General features: G+C 43.0%; 1 protein-coding gene across 1 annotated transcript in view; it reads left to right on the top strand.

Moving 5' to 3' along the window:
• MORC3 (MORC family CW-type zinc finger 3) overlaps positions 1 to 21793 on the top strand; it is a 49699-nt gene extending 27906 nt beyond the window's left edge. Inside the window, exons 7-17 of the mRNA XM_073668388.1 lie at positions 1202 to 1333; positions 2313 to 2432; positions 2514 to 2611; positions 8330 to 8428; positions 9301 to 9423; positions 9505 to 9582; positions 10591 to 10612; positions 10695 to 10852; positions 14902 to 15673; positions 17934 to 18061; positions 19043 to 21793. Coding sequence (XP_073524489.1) covers positions 1202 to 1333; positions 2313 to 2432; positions 2514 to 2611; positions 8330 to 8428; positions 9301 to 9423; positions 9505 to 9582; positions 10591 to 10612; positions 10695 to 10852; positions 14902 to 15673; positions 17934 to 18061; positions 19043 to 19202 — 1890 coding nt within the window. The 3' untranslated portion in view covers positions 19203 to 21793. The remainder of the gene's footprint in view (positions 1 to 1201; positions 1334 to 2312; positions 2433 to 2513; positions 2612 to 8329; positions 8429 to 9300; positions 9424 to 9504; positions 9583 to 10590; positions 10613 to 10694; positions 10853 to 14901; positions 15674 to 17933; positions 18062 to 19042) is intronic.
• Positions 21794 to 21862: the final 69 nt, after the last annotated feature.

Below are 21862 nucleotides of genomic sequence, written 5' to 3' on the forward strand. Positions count from 1 at the left end.
CAGCTCACCCCAAACCATCTCGATTGGGTTCAGGTCTGGTGACTGTGGAGGCCAGGTCATCTGGCGTAGCACCCCATCACTCTCCTTCTTGGTCAAATAGCCCTTACACAGCCTGGAGGTGTGTTTGGGGTCATTGTCCTGTTGAAAGATAAATGATGGTCCAACTAAACGCAAACCAGATGGAATAGCATGCCGCTGCAAGATGCTGTGGTAGCCATGCTGATTCAGTATGCCTTCAATTTTGAATAAATCCCCAACCGTGTCACCAGCAAAGCACCCCCACACCATCACACCTCCTCCTCCATGCTTCACGGTGGGAACCAGGCATGTAGAGTCCATCCGTTCACCTTTTCTGCGTCGCACAAAGACACGGTGGTTGGAACCAAAGATCTCAAATTTGGACTCATCAGACCAAAGCACAGATTTCCACTGGTCTAATGTCCATTCCTTGTGTTCTTTAGCCCAAACAAGTCTCTTCTGCTTGTTGCCTGTCCTTAGCAGTGGTTTCCTAGCAGCTATTTTACCATGAAGACCTGCTGCACAAAGTCTCCTCTTAACAGTTGTTGTAGAGATGTGTCTGCTGCTAGAACTCTGTGTGGCATTGACTTGGTCTCTAATCTGAGCTGCTGTTAACCTGCGATTTCTGAGGCTGGTGACTCGGATAAACTTATCCTCAGAAGCAGAGGTGACTCTTGGTCTTCCTTTCCTGGGGCGGTCCTCATGTGAGCCAGCTTCTTTGTAGCGCTTGATGGTTTTTGCAACTGCACTTGGGGACACTTTCAAAGTTTTCCCAATTTTTCGCACTGACTGACCTTCATTTCTTAAAGTAATGATGGCCACTCGTTTTTCTTTACTTAGCTGCTTTTTTCTTGCCATAATAGAAATTCTAACAGTCTATTCAGTAGGACTATCAGCTGTATATCCACCTGACTTCTGCACAACACAACTGATGGTCCCAACCCCATATATAAGGCAAGAAATCCCACTTATTAAACCTGACAGGGCACACCTGTGAAGTGAAGACCATTTCCGGTGACTACCTCTTGAAGCTCATCAAGAGAATGCCAAGAGTGTACAAAGCAGTCATCAAAGCAAAAGGTGGCTACTTTGAAGAACCTAGAATATAAGACATATTTTCAGTTGTTTCACACTTTTTTGTTTTTTGTTTTGTATTCTGATTTTTTTTTTTCTTCCCCCTCAGGCGTATTGCAGTATTTTGTATCTGAAGCCGCGGATGCAGATCGTTCTTCGAGGCCAAAAAGTTCAAACACAACTTGTTTCCAAAAGCCTAGCGCATATAGAAAAAGACGTCTACAGACCCAAGTCTTTATCCGTATCCTTATACTTCTGGAGCGGAGGAGCTGTTTTATAAACCTGCTGCATGTACACAATATAATAATTATCTTTATACAATAACACAAGATCACACAAGTGTTTTAAAATGAGAATCACTAACCCAGTGTTTTGGGAAAAAGATAAACAAACATTTTTGGCTGAAAAATGAGTATAGTCAAAATAGTAATAATGCAGACCCCAAATTGCAGTAATACTGTCCTCAGTGTACCGCCACTTGCCCTTTCCCGCATTCCCAGGAGGGACATTTTCCCCTGCAGCTCTAACATGATGAGTGGAGAAAAGCTTTAGTAGGAAACTCGCTCTCTTCCTGGCAGGTAGTGAAGGACCTGTCAGACCTCCCTGTCCCTTTTTGCTTAATTTTTCTCCATGTCCCACCAACCAAACATAATGGCAGCAGTGAAGGATGTGGTGAGCAGGAATTGGCTGAGTGACCAGAGGAGGCGCTATAAGATAGCTGTACGACTATTCTCTGCTGACTGTTTAAGAGGTACCAGGTTACATTTTTGCCATCTTTTTTTCTGAACTCTACTTTTGACAGCCAGTCCTGTACTTGGAGGACCAGTCACCTGGTCAAGTGTGTTCAGTTTTTCTTTTGTGCTTATTTTATTCCCTCTGCTCCCCTGAGTATGTACTTTTTTATTTTGTGAAAATCCACCCTACTGGTCCTGAGATATGGGCCTTTTAGTTGCTGTGTTTTTTTTTATAGTCCTTATCTGGGGGCGTGACTTTAGGCTGCTCTGCATAATTATACTGTAAGCCACACCCCTTACAAAAGACCATAAAAACTAACATTGACAATAAAAAGGGCCAGATCTCTGCAACCGTATGGCGGATTTGAAAAAAACGAAAAATGGAAAACTCAGGGGAGCAGCGGGAATAAAATAAGATAAAAAATTAAGCACTTTTGGCCTGGTGACAGGTTCTCCTCGAAGTATAATTTTCCTTAATTTGCTCAGCATAAACCCGTGAAAATCACCTTTGGTTATAATTGTCGGAACAAGGAGCACTATGGCATGATGATGTACCACAAGAACCGGCTGATTAAGGCCTACGTGAGAGTCGGCTGTCAGCTAAAGGTGAGCTTTGCATGTGATGGATGGATGGGTTGTATTGTAGGAGTGAACAAATCAAACTGATCTGGGTTCACTTTCTTCTAGGCTAATAACATGGGCGTTGGTGTGGTTGGCGTCATCGAATGTAACTATCTAAAGCCCACACACAACAAACAGGACTTTGACTATACTAATGATTACAGGTAAATATCAGTGATTGGATAAGGTATAATCTAGTCTTATACTCTGGAACACCTTTTAACCCCTCCTCACTGCTGCCAATTTAAATTTTTGCACTTAACTTTTTTTTATTTTTTTTATATGGCCATAGTAGGTACTTGGTTATTATAATTTCTATTGCCTTATAACCGAGGTGCACAACATTTTTGGTCCAAGAGCCGCAATGCCATACTGTTCCAATCCCTAGGGCCGCAAAAAAAAATTAAAGGTGTACTTGCATGAATACATCACCAAAACCATCAACAGTACATCACCAGAACCAAGTTTTGAGTATTTGAGGAAGATTTGGAGAGATTCTGCTCCAAAAAATAACTGTGAACATACGCTATTTTATACAGCATTTTTGGAGCAGAAACTGAGCAGAATCTCACAAAATCCTAATCATAATCTCAAAGGTTTTGAGGATGTTTAAGTTTTAAGATAGCCATAAAGCATGTTTTGGATTGCTACATGAGTACAAGATCAGAGTCACTGTCAGTACATGAATGCAGCTCCAGCACCACCGTCTACACATGAATAAATCACCAAGCTTAGTACAGCGATTAATTGCAATATCAGGTCAGCCCCATATGCAATTGTATTCTTATTATATCACCATTTATTCCATGGTGCTTTACATGTGAAAAGGGGTATACATAATAACAAATAAGTACAATAATCATGAACAATACAAGTCACTGACTGGTACAGGAGGAGCGAGGACCCTGCCTGCGAGGCCTCACAATCTACAGGGGATGGGTGAGGATACAGTAGGTGAGGGTAGAGCTGGTCGTGCAGCGGTATGGGGGAGCGAGGGTTACTGCAGGTTGTAGGCTTGTCGGAAGAGGTGGGTCTTCAGGCTCCTTTTGAAGGTTTCCACGGTAGGCAGGAGTCTGATGTGTTGGGTTAGAGAGTTCCAGAGTAGGGGGGATGCACGGGAGAAATCTTGTATGCGATTGTGGGAAGAGGGGAGTAGAGAAGGAGATCTTGTGAGTATCGGAGGTTGCGTGCAGGTAAGTACCGGGAAACTAGGTCACAGATGTATGGAGGAGACAGGTTGTGGATGTCTTTGTATGCCAGGGTTAGGGTTTTGAAGTGGAGTCTCTGGGCAATGGGGAGCCAGTGAAGGGATTGACAGAGGGGAGAGGCTGGTGAATAGCTGGGGTATAGGTAGATTAGTCGGGCAGCAGAGTTTAGGATTGATTGGAGGGGTGTGAGAGTGTTAGGCCATGGCCCCACTATCAGTATTTGGTCAGTATTCAGTCTGTATTTTTTTTCAGTAATTGGAGCCAAATCCAGGTGGGGAATAATCAGAGAAAGGGTATAATAGAAACAAGTGCACCAATTGTGCATTTATTACCCACTCCTGGTTTTGGCTCCTACTCATGAGAAAAAATACTGACCAAATACTGATAGTGTGGCCGTGGCCACTGGGAGGCCACAGTGCAGAAGGTTGCAGTAGTTGAGGCAGGAGATGATGATGTGCACTAGGTTTTTTGCAGATTCTTGATTAAGGAATGGACAGATCCGGGAAATATTTTTGAGTTGGAGTCGGTAGAAAGTGGAAAGGGCTTGGATATGTGTTTTGAAGGAGAGATCAGCGTCCAGGGTTACCCCGAGGCAGCGAGCTTTCAGGACTGGGGAGAGTGGGCAGCCATTGACTTTGATGGATAGGTCTGTTGGGGGGTTGAGTGAAATGGGGGAAAGATGATGAATTCTGTTTTGTCCATGTTAAGTTGTAGAAATCTAGCAGAGAAGGATGAAATAGCAGACACATTGTGGGATTTTGGTTAGCAAGGAGGTGATATCTGGTCCAGAGAGGTAGATCTGTGTGTCGTCAGCATAGAGGTGATACTGAAAGCCGTGGGACTCTGAGCTGTCCCAGGTCGAAGGTGAGGATGGAGGAGAGCAGGGGCCCTAGGACTGAACCTTTGGGGAGACAGACAGATGGGGGGCGAGGTGAGGAGGTTGTATGTGAGTGGGAGATGCTCAATGTCCAGTCTGTTAGGAATGAGGAGATCCAAGATGGGGTAAAGTCTGTGATGCCAAGAGATGAGGGAATGGTCCACTGTGTCCAAAGCAGAGGACAGGTTCAGGAGGAGGACGACAGTAGTGTCACTTGGATTTGGCGGTTAGTAGGACATTGGTGACTTTAGTCAGGGCAGTTTTAGTGGAGCAGGAGGATAGGTGGGAGGACAGTTCAAGATGGACGTGTTATTCCAGTAGTTTTGAGGCATAGGGGAGAAGTGATATGGGGCGATTGCTAGAGACACAGGATAGGTCAAGGGAGGGCTTTTTGAGGATGGGTGTGATTGGTGTTTTCCTCTCATACTTCAAACATGCCTCAGTAAGTGATAGGTTGAAGAGATGGGTTAGAGTTAGGATGAGCTAGGACAGGATGGGGTCAAATGCACAGGTGGTGAGGTGTGATGTTGAGAGAAAAGAGGAAAGTTGATCTTCTGTAATGGTGGAGAAGCTGGTTTTGGAGGAGGAGGGCTGTGGGAGCTGTAAACCAAAGCGCTCTGATGTTATCGATCTTCTGCTTGAAGAAGGAGGCAAAGTCTTCAGCTGAGAGGAGAGGGAGGAGGTGCTGGGGGACAGAGGGGAGAATTGAAAGTGTTGAATGAATAGTTGTTTAGGGTTGTGAGACAGGGAGGATATGAGAGATGAGAAGTAGGTTTGTTTTGCTGAATCGAGAGTGGACTTGAAAGTGGTGAGGGACTGTTTGAATGTGATGTGCTTGTTGGAGTGGGATCTTTTCCATCTCCGCTCAGCAACCCTTGAAGCCTGCCTCAGTTCTTTAGTCAGGCTGGTGTGCCAGGGTTGCCTGTTGATTTGTGAGCTTTGGTATGTGTTGTTGGGGGTGGGGGGGATTCGAGAGCTGCAGCTGTTGTGGTGGTATATAAAGCAGCGGCAGCATATGCATTATGTAAGGAACTTATGTCTGCAAGAGCAAGAAGGGGGTTCTGCACCTGGACAGGAGAGGAAACAGAATGTGAGTAGGTTGTGGTCAGAGGAAGAGGTGAGTTAGAGAGGTTAGATAAGGAACAGAGGCGGGTGAAGATGAGGTCCAGTGTGTGGCCATCTTTGTGAATGGCTGCAGAAGACCATTGAGTGAGGCCGAAGGAGGAAGTGAGAGATAGAAGCTTAGAGGCAGCTGAGAGGGAAGTGTCAATGGGGATGTTGAAATCACCCATGATAATAGTGGAGATGTCAGTGGCAAGGAAATGAAGCAGCCAGGTGGTGAAGTGGTTGAAGAAGGTGGTGGAGTCCCCCATAAGAAAGTGCCGCTCTAGAGGCGGTGTCAGAGGGGGTGAGCCAGGTTTCAGTGCTGCCGAGGAAGGAAAGTTTTAGTGATGAGAGATTATGGATGCATGAGAGTTTGTTGCAGACAGAGGGAGCGGAGCGTTCCATAGAGCTCCTGTTAGAGGGACTGGAGAAGCGGGGGCTGGGCGGATGGGTATGAGGTTAGAAATGTTGCCGAAATTTTTGATAGATCGTGGATGAGAGGTAGAAGTGACTTTGGGGATTTGGAGAGAGATCACTGGCTGTAAGGAGGAGCAGAGAGAGTTTTAGTAGTTGGGAGCAGGAGAGAGCATGAGGTGGCTGTCTGTGTTTGGAGACACAGGATTGTATGTTGAGGGACAGATCTGATGAGGTGGGGGATGGAGGGAGAGATGACCAGTTCATTACTAGGTGTAGGGATTAGGGTGGGGGTTAGTATGAAGTGAAGGACTATGGGGGTGAGAGTGGAGACAAACCGAAACACTGTTTACTTTGCTTAAGTACCCTGTTCACTTCTGGTTCAATTCTGCTCTAATTCATTGCAATACACTTAGACTTTAGACTGCTGTGCAGCATCTCTGCAGACTTCTAAGGCTGGGTGCCCACATAGCGTTTTTCAAGCGTTTATGCTGCGGAATTTCCGCAGCGGAAACACTTGTGAAACACTAGGTAATCCGCACCCCATGGTCCCCAAGGGGAATCCGCATGTTCTATGCACATGCTGCGGATTTTTCCGCAGCGTTTATGCTGCGTACAAAAATCCGCAGCATGTCATTTAATTTTGCGGAAGCGCAGCGGAACTCCCGCCATTGACTTGCATTGAAACGCACAGAAACCGCGACTGTACATTTCTACAAGCGGCTTCTATGAGTCTCTATGTGCGGATGGTACCCAGTTCTGGAGGAGAGGAGACTCTCATCCAGACCTGGGTACCATTGTACCTGTAAAAAAAGAATAAAATAACAAAGTTATATTCACCTGTCCGGTGTCTTCTCTCTGAATGCCGGCATCGCTTGAGGACCTGCGGTGACGTCACAGTCATGTGACCGCAGGCCCTTCACTGCTCTGTCTCGCGATATGCCGGCATCCAGGAACCAGACAGGAACGAGCGCTGCAGCCACGCCGGGGCCTCGGGGGTGAGTATAGCTTTGTTTTATTTTTACGGTTCACACTATATAAATACATGCTGTTTGCATGGATTTATACAGTGTGACCTAGTTGTCAAGCACTTTCCAAGTGATGCTATCGCCTGGAAAGCGCTTGTCAATCTGCATGCAGAAACGCATGTGGATCCGCATGTATTCTGCAGGAAAAACGCATGCACAATCTGCATGCGTTTTTTCTGCCAGGGAGATGCCGAAATGCTGCAGAAATTTTCTGCTTCATTTCTGCATCGTGGGCACATAGCCTAACTCACAATATATTTGCAAACAAATGCATTCAGGTGTGAAACGGGGAGGACGCCTGGACGTGATCCGTTAATGAAGCGGAGTCAGATGTAGGATATTGCCGAGTAAACAAACGGGTCATAAAGAAAAGTGGGGAGGGGGTAGCAGCATACCCCGGATAAGTAGCAGAGGCAAAGGAATATCAGGGTTTGGAAAAGCTGGATTGTAATGTCACACATACCTGCGGGAAGAGGAGATAGACATCTGATTATAGGACATTGGTGGGAGATGACCAGGTGCATTTCGTGTAAATCCTATTAAATTCTGGTGTAATTAATGGCAATACAATTAGAAGATGCACAGCAGACACAGAAACTTACAACCCCCAGTATGTCTCTGATGTTAAGGAGATAATGGGAGTTGTTGTTGTTGTTAAGTCATCATCAGCCTGTGGACCATGCAGGAACTGATGAGACGCAGGCAGCATCTCAAATAGACATTTACACCCAGGTAACTTAAATGTGACATCATCTCTGATTTGAAGTCGTTCCCATTCCTTTTTGTCTCCATGTAGCAGACGCCATAAGATTTCACGCCCAGAGCTAGTTTCTGCAGACTTTCTGTCTTCAGCAGCACACGGTGCCCTTAAAAATGAAAGTAACATTACACTGCCCCATAAATAAATCTCCCATGCTGCGCCCCTGAAAAAAAAATTGCTTGTGCTTCCTGCATAAAATATCCCCACTACACTGCCCCTCTCCAAAATATTTCCCTCCCACACACTGCCCCTCTGCACACTACCCCTCCCTAGAAATCACCCCGCACAATACCCCTGCACACTGTCTCCAAAATATCCCATATGTCTCCATATTTTTAATGACAAAAAAATGGTCTTTTAAAAGGGGTGTGTAGACTTTTTATATCCACTGTTGCTCATATTACCATAAACCTATGCATGGTGTTTTTGGGGTTTTTTTTGTTTGTTATTTTTGCCTTTACATGTTATACACTTCTGTCCTCCTGTTCCAGACTTACGCTGACTGCTATAGGAGAGAAGCTGAACGACTACTGGAATGAGATGAAGCTGCAGAAAAACTCGCTCTCCAGCGTCCCGGTAGAAGATGAACAGTAAGTGAGAACATTCAACGCTGGCACTGCCCGTCATCTGCTCTACAACACCTACAAAAATTGGAGTATAGAGGCCTCATAATAAAAATAAATCTTTATTGATTAAATAACATGTACAATTAAAAGCAAATAAAAAGGGAATAGAAAGATAGAACAGGAAAAAGCCCCAATAACTATAATGCCCAAGGAATTCCCAGGTATTCATAAAGCCAGGTATATGTCAGATGTAAATGCACTATTCATGTTAAATAAGCCAAGGCATAAAACTGGGAATGTACCAAGGATCAAATAGGTGGCAAAAATACATACCGAATTAAAAAAAACAAAAACAAACAATAGTTAATCCAAAAAATACATGAATAACTAAAGTGTCGGCTGCACAGCTCCGTTGACGGAATAGTGGCTGTGGGAGGGTACTGTACATCCACCACCTATTCACATCAATAGGGGGTGGATGTGCAGTACTCGGCAGCGGCCACTATTCCGTCAAAGGAGCTGTGCAGCTCCCTAACAGAGTAGTTCTTGCTGCCGGGAACACCTGATCGGTGGAGGTGCCGAGTGTTGCACCCCCACCGATTTTAGACATTGATGGCCTATACTAAGGAAAATTTGTTAGAAATCCTTTTGTCAGAATGAACTCGCCGACCTGTTTCTCAGTTAACTCATTCTGCAGCCAGCGATAAGCAATGGAACACAGAAGTTGTATAATTGCCCCCAAGGGTGTCCATATTGCTCCCCAAGGAGTCCTTTAAGCTCATCTAAGACTGGATGATCCAAAAAAAAAGATTGTACTAATGCTGTGCTAAAATAAGTTACACACCCAAATGTCCCAAAAATTCTAAGCAATGCATTTCTTACTGTTCTGATTTTAGAAAACGACCTGATCAGACTTGGGCCCAGTGCGATTCTTGCCTAAAATGGAGAAAACTTCCTGACGCCATGGGGAAACTTCCACAAAAGTGGTTCTGTTATCTGAACCCCGACCCACAGTTCAGGTACTCTCTCCGGTCCTTTTGTCACAGCGTATTCCATTGTATCAGCTGTCTGAATTATTATTGATGCTTTACCCAAAACAGAGACTGCAATGTTCCCGAGGAACCAGAGGATGATGATGAGATTACTCACTCCACGTATGAGAAGACGCACAAGAAGAGGCAAGTGACCACACACACACACACACACACACACACACACACACACACACACACACACACACACACACACACACACACACACACACACACACACGCTGGAACATTTTGCCTCACCACGTGACCTGAAAGGACTTTCAGCTAGCCACGACATGTAGCTTGCCCTGCACCGATCAGGCTGATCAGTATCTGGCAGGAGGAGAGAGAGCTGTGCCGCTGCATTGTTCTTTCATTGATCTGAAAGGACACTGTGTCAGCGTTCTCCTCCATCAAGAAAAGCTGGCAAAAGACTATAAAACGCACACACTTTTTAGCAAGACATTTTTTTCTTCCTAAAAAGTGCATCTTAGAGTCCAAAAAAACCATGGTATCACATTTTTCTATAATCTTTTCTTTTATCTTTGTGTTTGTGCCTTTCCTCCGTTATTACTGCTAGAAATGTATGAATAAATTGTCAAATTGTTTTTTTTTTTTTTTTTTACCAGATAAGGTGTCTCCCTGCACTTTATCACACTGTCCAATCAGAGCTGACCATGTAGAGACACACCCCTTGAGGTAAAGGGGAATGGTAACACCTAGCTGTCAATTTGCTCACATGTTTTTAGGAGTAACTGAGGAACGGGGCAAAGTTATGAGGTGCTCCGGAATTGTCACTAAATTTGTACTGCAAGTATTTCCTAAAACAGATATAGCAGAAAAGATATATATATATAATGCATATTAATTATATGCATATTATTAATATAAATATTTTTATATTTAATATTATTGCATATTATAATTATGTTAATTTTTAATATATTTAAATGTTAAATGTATATTTTTTAAAATAGATTTTTTTTCATATTTAAATAAAATATATTTTATGTATAAAAAAAAATATATATATATATATATATATATATATATATATATATATATATATATATATATATATATATATATATATATATATATATGTATGTGTGTGTGTTAGAATTTTTTTTTAATTGTATTTTTTCTATTTTGCAGGAAATTTGAGCTGGCATCACAGGTAAAAATGCTAATGGTATACATCAATAATACGTCAAGGTAAAAAAAACTATTTTTTTTTAATACATTTTGCATTTGCGCAGGTCGCTAACAAGCCAACGATTCTGTTTAATCCTCCAAGTAAAGAAATGCAAAAAGCTCTAAACATTGTACAGACCAATTATAGATCGGCAGCCGCCACAAATCCTCCATCTTTGGTGGCGGCTGAAACCTCTCCACATCCTGGCAGACTTCCTGACCGGTAAGTGAACCGCTCCCCCCCATGGTAAGAATGGCGGCCATGCAGTACTGTCCCTACTGCAGCGGTTGTCAGCCTTTATACTAGGGCTTCACCAGACAGAACAAGCATCAACTTGATCAAACTTCTTAAAAAAAATCCTTCAATTTGTCTTAAAATGCACAGGAGTTTTGCTAAACCAAAGATTAGTACAGCCATAAAAAAAAAAAATCTATGCAAAATGTAATCACTTGTCCATACAGACTACCCAGTGTTACTTAAAGGAGCAGTCCAAAGTTGGGATTTTATTAAAAAAAGAAAAAAAAGATAACTTGCCTGTCATTCATCCATATCGCTGCCCATGACTGCTGCAGCCCAACAGTGATCACAGCAGGGGACCATTGTCATCCTGTGACTAGCGATTAGTTGCAGCAGTCACACGCTGTTGAAGCTAGAAGTTCAGTAGAGGGAATCCGAGCGGCTGTGCTGAGTAATGACGGGCTATTGTTTAAGCATATGACAGATCTTTAGGACCGCCAACATTTTGTTTTTGGGCTTTGATTCTTTTTTTTTTTTTTTCCCCACCCCCTCCCCCCCTCTTTTAAAGAGCCATTACTTTTTTATTTTTGAGTCCACATAGCCATATGAGGTCTTTTTTTTTTTTTGCAAGACAAGTTGTAGCTACATATAGCTTTTAATGATACCATTCATTTTGCCTTACAAAGTAGTGAAAACAGAAAAAAAAATCGGAGAGTTGAAGTTTTGGGGGGGTAGGGAGCGCAAATCTACCATTGAAAGCCATAAAAACAAAACCCAAAAAGACAATGTGCAGAAAAATGACCTTCCATCATCATTGTACAAGTCAGCACAATTACAGCGATACCAAAGATGGATAGAGTGAAATATTATATACAGTCATGGCCAAAAGTATTGAGAATGAGACAAATAGTAATTTTTCCAAAGTTTACTGCTTCATTTTTTGTAATGGCAATTCGCATATACTCCTGAATGTCAGAGTGATCAGCTGAACAGCAATTACTGTACTTGCAAAGTCAATATTTGCCCAGAAAATGAACTTTAACCCCCAAAACACATTTCAACATCATTGCAGTCCTGCCTTAAAAGGAGCAGCTAACATCGTTTTAGTGATTGATCCATTAACACAGGTGTGGGTGTTGATGAGGACAGGGCTGGCGATCAATCAGTCATGATTAAGTAAGAATGACATCACTGGACACTTTAAAAGGAGGCTGGTTCTTGGTATCATTGTTTCTCTTCAGTTAACCATGGTTACCTCTAAAGAAACACGTGCAGCCATCATTGCACTGCACAAAAATGGCCTAACAGGGAAGAGTATCACAGCTACAAAGATTGCACCTCAGTCAACAATCTATCGCATCATCAAGAACTTCAAGGAGAGAGCTTCCATTGTTGTCAAAAAGGCTCCAGGGCGCCCAAGAAAGACCAGCAAGCGCCAGGACCGTATCTTAAAACTGTTTCAGCTGCGGGATCGGACTACCAGCAGTGCCGAGCTTGCTCAGGAATGGCCGCAGGCTGGTGTGAGTGCTTCTGCACGCACTGTGAGGCGGAGACTCTTTGAGCTAGGGCTGGTTTCCAGGAGAGCAGCAAAGAAGCCACTTCTCTCCAGAAAAAACATCAGGGACCGACTGATATTCTGCAAAAGGTACAGGGAGTGGACTGCTGAGGACTGGGGCAAAGTCATTTTCTCTGATGAATCCCCTTTTCGATTGTTTGGAACATCTGGAAAACAGCTTATTCAGAGAAGAAGAGGTGAGCGCTACCACCAGTCTTGTCTCATGCCAACTGTAAAGCATCCTGAAACCATTCATGTGTGGGGTTGCTTCTCAGCCAAGGGAATCGGCTCACTCACAGTCTTGCCTAAAAACACAGCCATGAATAAAGAATGCTACCAGAATGTCCTCCAAGAGCAACTTCTCCCAACCGTCCAAGAGCAGTTTGGCGCCCAACAATGCCTTTTCCAGCATGATGGAGCACCTTGCCATAAAGCAAAGGTGATAACTAAATGGCTCATGGAACAAAACATAGAGATTTTGGGTCCATGGCCTGGAAACTCCCCAGATCTTAATCCCATTGAGAACTTGTGGTCAATCATCAAGAGACGGGTGGACAAACAAAAGCCAACAAATTCTGGCAAAATGCAAGCATTGATTATGCAAGAATGGACTGCTATCAGTCAGGATTTGGTCCAAAAGTTGATTGAGAGCATGCCAGGGAGAATTACAGAGGTCTTGAAGAAGAAGGGGCAACACTGCAAATATTGACTTGCTGCATTAACTCATTCTAACTGTCAATATAACCTATTGGTCCTCATAATATGATTGCAATTATATTTCTGTATGTGATATAAACATCAGACAAACACTAATAAAAACCAGAGGCCAGCAGATCATGTGAAAATATAATTTTGGTGTCATTCTCAAAACTTTTGGCCATGACTGTATATAAAATTTATTTGTGATTGCAAAAAAAATGTTTTAAGCCACATATATAGACATTAACGCTCTAAAATGTATTTACAAATAATAATGAATTTTTTTTGTTTCAAACACTATATAGATGGATAGATATCCATATATATGTCTGTGTGTGTCGCTCTCCACAAGGAGAAATGTTACCCCTTAGATACCGGTCTGACACCTGTCACCCAGCCAAACCAGATCTCACACTTTGCACTGACGAGGGGCAGTACCCCGAAACAGTGTCTGCAAATTGAGTTTTTGGTTCTGGTTTATATCCCAAGTCATGTGACAAGGCTCGTTAAAGGGTCACTATTGACTTTTAGGATTGCTACTTCCTGTAGGTGGCACTAGAGTTCTAATCCTCCTCCTCTCTGAAGAGACAATTTGTGTGTGTGTGTGTGTGTGTGTGTGTGTGTGTGTGTGTGTATATATATATATATATATATATATATATATTTTATGATGTGTGGATATAGATAGAGATATATATATATTAATATTATATGTGTATTTAGTTTAGTGTTGCCATTTTTCAAAACTTCCAACATTTTTATTTTTCCAATAAAAAAAAAAAAAGATATTACAAGATGACGAAAAACACCAATCCACAAGTTTGTTTCTCTTTTATTTACAGAATTGACATTGCAGGTGAATTATATATTTAATAGAAGGCGTGGCCATGCCAAATATATTTATTTAGTTTTATTTCTTTATTTTAAAATTGCTTTATTTGTTCAGATTTGATTTTATATATTTTTACATTTGTATTTATTTGTAGTACTTTCACTTATTTCTGTTTGTCCATACAAGGGGACTTGAAGTTGGATTATATACTCTAATGCTTCAGTATTGGAATATATTGCAAAAATTACAATGACTTGTAAAACCCAGACATAAACTAGGAGTACTAAGATGACAGTGGACCCGCAGCTGCCATAGTAAGCCATTGGCACAAACAAAGGAATTACTTAAATGTCAGAGATTGACAGCAGGATCCAAGTGGTTAAATAGCGATGTTCAGAGCTAGCAATGGTTGTTGCTCTTAGAGGGGCGCATCGGCCGGCACTCGCCATATATTGTGCATGCTCTGTTCCTGCACTCTATTTAGGAAGTACTACTGTGTTTTCCCAAAATAAGCCCTAGCATAATTTTACAAGATTTTTGTAGTATGCGTAAAACATAAGCCTTACTCCAAAAATGAGCCCTAGTTACAGTCAGGACCAGCTTTTGGGGGGGGGGACAAACTGGTCAATTGCCCAGGACCCTCACTCAGGGCTAGCGGCCTCCAGTATTTCTATTGCAAAGTTAAAACTGCGTTAGGACCTTTGGTCAAATCACGGTCATGTGACCATGATCTCACCAAAGATCCTTTAACTGCACATCCCCTAAAAATAAGCCCTAACCCATCTTTCAGAGCAAAAAAATATATAGGACCTTGTTTTATTTTTAGAGAAACACAGGTATTGTGTACAATATTGGCAAAGGGGGTGATTTTACTTCTACACTTTTTTTGTTGTTTGCTTTTGTTTTTACATCTCTTCCTCTAAATCTGATTACTTACGTTACCTTTAGGCGGAAACGTCTACTTTCACAAGAAAATTCTCCCGAGCCGGCTAAGAAGCTACAGGTTACTGTAACGGAGACCATAGAGCTTCCTGATGGTGATGACGACGATGATGATGGTAAGGAGATGGAGGTAGATGATGGAGATGTGATCATCATGGAGGAGGTCAGCACGCCCAAACCCAAGAGTGATAAAGCAACACCTGAAAATGGCACAGGTCTTAGCCCTGTCCCCATGGAAAGTCTGGAGGGTGAACCTTCGGGCATGACTGCAGCCACCACACAGACGGAAAGGTTAGAAATAACTGTAAAAAAGGAAGAAGATGATGAAAACTCTTATGGAAACTGCCAAGGGCGTCTGGAGATGTCAGGCAAGCAAGTGTACCAGAACTGCAATGGTGCCATGACACATAACCAGCAGAATCACAGCCCCGCGGTACAAGATGAGAAGGAATACTATAAGAAGCATTGCGAAGAACTGAGCATTAAACTGAAAAACTTGGGGGAAACCATAGCTCAGCAAATGAAAAAAGAGACCGTTCACCAGCAAACACAGACTCTTCCCACTACCAGGGACGTAAAGTATGAACAGGCCTTAAAAGAAATCAGCAGACTTAATCTAATGTGTAAAAAACTGCAGGAGCTTAAATCCGAGTCCGGCTCTTCTCCCATTGTAGAAGTGGACAGCACAAGTGAAATCGACGACATGGCGTTACAACTGGATGACATTTTCCGGAAGCTTGACACCTGCTCTGCAGAAAAAGATCAGTGCCAAGCGGAGGTGAGAAATCTTCATTGTTTCTTTAATATAAATCACTACACTTGCATACAAGTTTGTCTTCAGACCAGAGGCAATTTTGCACCTGGGCACTGTACCCTCCAAGGGGAGCCATTTATCTAGATGGGTGTGTTAGGCGTAATAGACAGTCACTCTGGATCTAGCTGTAGAAGGTCACTGGGCTTGGCATTGCAGACGCCTTCTTAATCCTTCTTCCTTTTAAGTCCCAGTGGTGACCTCCCTCCTGCTGCTGATTGGCACACCCTTGCACGAGAGTTATAAACTCTGTTTGCTCCAGGCAATCGCCGGTGATACTTCTATGTACCCTTGTGCATGCTTGGAGCACTAGCTGTTGGCTAGCTTCTTCTCTGGTGCCCTTGGAGGACAGTTGGCGTTTCTCCTCTGGTGTCTGCTCAAGCTAAGTCCACTTTGTTTGTCTACCTTGTTGTCTTTAGTTTGCAGTGGGGCCTGACCAGTGCTCACCTCTCCCCCTCCCTATCTAGGGCCTAGCTCTAGGGACATACAGGGTTTAGGGTCCTGCTCAGCGATTGGTGTGGAACCAACATAGGGACGGTAGGGTAGTCAGGGTGGTTTTGGATCTGCCTAGGGGTCTCCACTCCCCGCTTTCCCTAGTGTTTGGGCTTCCTCCCGCTCTTCCCTTCGTGTTGCACTTAGTCTTATGTTGCACTATTGTCCGACACCGTGCGTGACAATAGGGGGTTCTATGCAAAGTCTAGATAAATCAGAGACGCCTAAAGAATTTCTCTGATCGCTGAGACAAAATGTTGCTCTCCTGGTGATCTGTCTGGATTAATGGGAACAACCCTGGTGGTCTGAGATAGTGAAGAAGTTAATACCACAGTCCCTGGTGGTTTAGGTCAATAAAACACTTGAAGAAGACCTTTCAACAAATTTTTCATGTTGAACCGGACCCACAATGTAATAGTGACTGCAGAGTGGAATTTATTTATTTTTTTTCCCCCTTTTTAATTTCTCATCTCTGTAGAGGAAATATTAGCAATCAACGTATTTGGCACCTAATGAGAACGCCCACATGGCTTAACAAAAGTTATCAGTTAGTTTCTACTGGGGGGGCGTGTACTTCTTCTCCCTGTATGAGTCGCCCAATCATAAGCAGGAAGCAACACAGAAGAAAAAGAACAGCTGAGAGCAGGTTTTTCAGTGTGTGAGATGTAAGGATACAGCTCTGATATCCTGGTCTAATCTAGTGGGAAATTAGAGCACAGATGACTTACACCTTTCAGATAAGGTCCCCTTGGGGGGAGGGAGAGGCAGCAGAGCAACACATGTCACATTACAAACTCTTCTATCAGCTCTTCTCCTCTTCTAGCACTGTCAATTCTGCTGTACCTTCCCTCCCCAAACTGCCTGTCCAGAGATGAGTCACACTTTTTTGTTTTTTGTGCTCAATGCAACTTTTGAGCACAACAGACTTAACTGTGGTTACTGACTCATCTCTGGACAGGCAATTTGTTGGGCAGTACAGAAGAGCTGACTATACTAGGAGAGGAGGAGAGCGACTATACTAGGAGAGGAGGAGAGCTGATAGAAGGGATTGTAATGTGACACTCAACTAAGCTGACCCTTCCTCCACAGAGACTTTATTGGAAAGGTGTGAGTCTCTGTGCTCTAATCTCCTAGCACTTCCTAATCATGCAGGAGGCTAGAAGAGGAGATCAGAGCTGTATCATTACTTCTCACACAGGGAGAACCCTGCCCTAAGCTATGGTGGGGGGCGTGTTCTTTTTCTGCTGTGTGGCTGCCTGCTTATGATTGGGCAACTTGTACAGGGAGAAGTAGTATACGCCACTCGGTGAAAACTGATTACATCCACTTGGACTGAAAAGAAAAAAAAAGTTTAAGTGCTTAATAGCTCTGCAATGGGGAGGCGAAACTAGAAGAAAAAACACATTTTATTCCACTTTGCAGCTGCTATTACCTCATGTGTCCAGTTCAACATGAAAAATTTGGTGACAAGCCCCCTTTAAGTTCATGGAATCTACAGCGGTGATTACATATTATTTACAATATGTCCAAAAAGAGAAATGCTAGACACTTCAATTACTCCTGGAACATAATATATTGGTAACAGTGAATTAAAGAAATTGGCTGTACCAGTAAGAGATTCCAGCTTAACTCATTAAAATTGTACAATCTTCATTGATGATATAAAAAAAAGAGCAAAAAAACCTCCAGAAAAATGGTCCATCATATAACCCTCTCCATTACATGCATCTTCCAGATCGAGCGGTTACAGCAGGAGAAGAAGAAGCTGGAGGCCGAGAATAAACAACTCAAGATGGAAATACAGCAACTAAAGGAAGCCGCTAACGAGAGTAGTGCCTCCATCAGTGACCTGACAGAAGAGAGGTATGTAGGACTTTGGGGTTTATTTTTTTTAATTATTTATTTTACTCACGTATATAGCGCCATTAATTCCACAGCGCTTTATAGACATTATTATCACTGTCCCCATTGGGGCTCACAATCTACATTCCCTATCAGTATGTCTTTGGAGTGTGGGAGGAAACCGGAGAACCCGGAGGAAACCCACGCAAACACTGGGAGAACATACAAACTCCTTGCAGATGTTGTCCTTGGTGGGATTTGAATCCAGGACCCCAGTGCTGTAAGGCTGCAGTGCTAACCACTGAGCCACCGTGCTGCAGTTGTATGAGATTTGAAGCGGTGCCACTCCTGCTCAGTGGTTGTGTTTGGTATTGCAGCTTAATCCCATTTCAGTGACTTTCTGTGAACTGAAATATTCAATACAGTCTGTAAAAAAAAAAAAAATTAGCCTTGTTTTTTAATACAACCCCTTCCCGCCGTGGCCAATTTTCATTTCTACACTTCCATTTTATTTTTTCCTCCTAGTCTTCCAACTTTTACTGATTAAAGCCACGGAGGCAGAGCCTGTCTGCCAAACAGTAAAACCCGCCTTTACCCATCCTGGACCAGGTATTCTAGCCTCTGGGCACTGCGCATATGACACATGCGTCTGGATGTGGCTTGTAGGGGACATACCCGGCCTGGGGGGGGGGCAGCACCAGCCTGACTGCTTAGGCAAGCAGCTCCACCCCCCTGACTCTTTACTGCTATTTCAATATCAGGCCCCCAAGATCAGCCCATTAATAGCTGAATTTCCCAAAATTGTCACCTCCGTGTGCAGTAAAATTGGTATATAACAACAGTATATGCCGCCTTTTAAGTGACAGCCGGAGACAAGATGGGGGGGGGGGGGGTCATAGTCTTGCAGCAGCAGAGCCCGCAGGGTTAAAGGAGCATTAATTTTCCCCCCTTTTCTCGCATACACACCTTACATGTCTTTTTTATACATTTCTCCCTTTACAGGACAAAGTTACGGACACTCCGGGTTCACGTGGCCCAGTTACTCACCACGCTGATGCCAGACCTGGACTTGGAGCAGGTGGACTACGATGTGGACGTGATCGATGAGATTTTAGTGCAAGTGCTGGAGCAGGCGGAGAAACAAGCCAACGGCCACGAATAACATTGAGGATGTCGGAGAAAGAGAGTTTTTTTTTTTTTTATTTCAAACTTTATTTAAGTCTTACGATGAACACAATAATGGCCGCCGCTGAGAATCAGACTCTCCTGGATGGACACCGCACGCCCTGTTTGTTCTATTTCCACTGAAGATTTATGCACAAGGCGGATACCTCAGTTTTTCTACAGATTTTACTAATTATATAATACCCTGCTGTATTTTTCATACATAAATTGCCAAAACCGAGCTAATGGGGAGATGTTAGGATAAGGTGGATGCACGATATGGACCTTTTTTTTTTTTTTCCCTTATTTTAAAAGTGATTGGTTTTGGTCCAGTGTGGGGTAATAATAATAATAAAAAAATCCTATACTCTCTTCTCGGACCAGCGCACTCGCTACTGTCTCACCTATGGGTCTGAAGGCTTCGACACCCAAAGTGGGCGCCACGTGACCACTGCAGCCAATAAGCGGCTGCTGATCTGCTGCACCCATCTCATTCTGAGCCAAGAAGCTGGACAGCGGTCATGTGATGCCTTGAGATGGCGGGTGATGGCATAGTTAATGCAGACGGGAGCCTCCAGACCTGGAGGTGGGTATAGGATTTTTTATTTTTTTTTCCTGATCCTGGGACCATCATCCATGAAGATGAAATTTCCTTTTAAGCACTGAATCATTAAAAGCAATTTTTTTTAACACATTGTAGCCCCATCCAATCACTGTAGAACTACAACTCCCAGCATACACTGTCTGTGAATTTTAGACGTTTGACAGCTGGAAAGTCTTAGGCTGAAGACCACAATTCAGGGGTCAGAAACTTACCGCAGGTTGGAAATTGTAGTTTTGACACAGCTGGGCTCCAGTTTACTTCAATCTTTCTATATGAATCGTGTACCTCTTTTTTTTTTTTGTTGGACTGAAGGACGAACCATGTTATACACAGCAGAAAATATGTAAAACATATTTCATACTAATTAAAATTTCCCTGTTGGTGTAAAGAAGTGGAGGGGGGGGCAATATAGGTTAATTTTAATGCACTAGGGTGAATTAGGGGATGTTAGTAGATCTGTTAGTGTTTTGCTGCAGCATTTGCATTGTACACATATGGCTTTATACAGTACACGCTCATTCAGCTGTGCTATATGCACACACAGCTCTCCTACATGCCCACGCGCGCGTGCACACATACAGCTTTCCTACATGCACGCACCCGCAGCTCTCCCACATGCGCGCCCGCAGCTCTCCCACATTACCACATTTTTCTTGACTTATCACATGACTTAAAAAGACCTGCGACTAGTCAGGACCTGCAGCGTCCGTTCATCTTTAGTGATGTGCAGGTCCTGGCGGCGGCGGCTTCCTCTCCGGTCCTGCACAGATCAGACATCGGTATCTGGCTGGAGGAGAGAGTTGTGCCGCTGTATACTTCTCTCAGCAAGATTATTTTTTTCCTTGCTAAAAAAAAAAAAAAAAAAAAAAAAAAGTGCATCTTATAGTCCAAAAAATACAGTATTTATTTATAGCAATAATTATTAAATACATTTATTGTCAAGTGTAAAATGGGACACAACATATGTATTTTAAGCCCTTGTTCATACTTGGTGGATTGGCAGCACAGTCTGCAGCCAATTACCTTTACAAGTGGAGTGGGTTTATTTGAAAAATAAGCAAATCTATAGATATTGTTAATTCAGTGGCAGAAAATGCAAATTTTTATTTCTGATTTGATCTCCTTAATGTATAGGGGTAAAAAATGCATGTAAAGCTGAACACATGTGAATATGACCCAATAACAGACCGGATACTAACTGCCCATTACCCCCCGTATGTATATATTGACAATTAGGATAATAGTAATAAGCCGAGTTCTAACTATGCAAATGTATTAATACTATATATTTATTGCAGTAAATGCACTGTCGGGAAGTCGCAGATTAGGGAAGGAGGTAATGGTACAGATTCTCCTGGACGCTCTGTAATAACGATATGCCACTGCTTATGTCCTCGTCCTCCTCCATGTTCGATCATGTGGACGTCACCCACTTATGATAAGTCACGCGGACCATAGATAACCAGCTGTCGGCTTCTCCTCTTCGGCCAAGCGGTTGAGCAGCCCAAGTGAAGGTCGGCTGTGCCTCAGTGTTATTCCCCTCTAGGTCATAAAGAAGAATGTTTTATAGCAGATTTTTTTTTGTGCGTGTTCAAAACAGCGCCACTCTGATCTGTGGTTGTCTCTGGTATTGCAGCTCAGCCCCATTGACGTTAGATTGCAATATCAGGCACGGCCCATGCACAAGGGCGGTGCTGTTTTCCTCTCGTATGCCCACTTGTCGCCATTGCTGCAGGTATCTTACACCCATTGTGTTTCTTCTGCAAATACCACATTTTCTGATGGAGCTCTGTCTGACCCGTCATTAATACGTTCAGTCGTGTACAGATATAAGATTTACGTACTGTTTATACTGCTGCGTTCTGTCTCCCGATAGCGGCTATAAGGGATGAGGGTATGGTCCGTTTCGCTTCATGCTGTTTATAATTCTGGGCTGTTATTGTGAAATTTTACCATTTTTATTAAACACATTTTTGTTTTTATTATGTGATGATTTCAAAGTATGTTGTTTTTTGTTTTTTTTTGCCAGCTATATCATTCCGGACTATGTGGTG

This window comes from Phyllobates terribilis, unplaced genomic scaffold (genome assembly GCF_046119375.1).
Source record: "Phyllobates terribilis strain yellow unplaced genomic scaffold, ASM4611937v1 Scaffold_2__4_contigs__length_985480577, whole genome shotgun sequence".
NCBI classification, from domain to species: Eukaryota; Metazoa; Chordata; class Amphibia; order Anura; family Dendrobatidae; genus Phyllobates; species Phyllobates terribilis.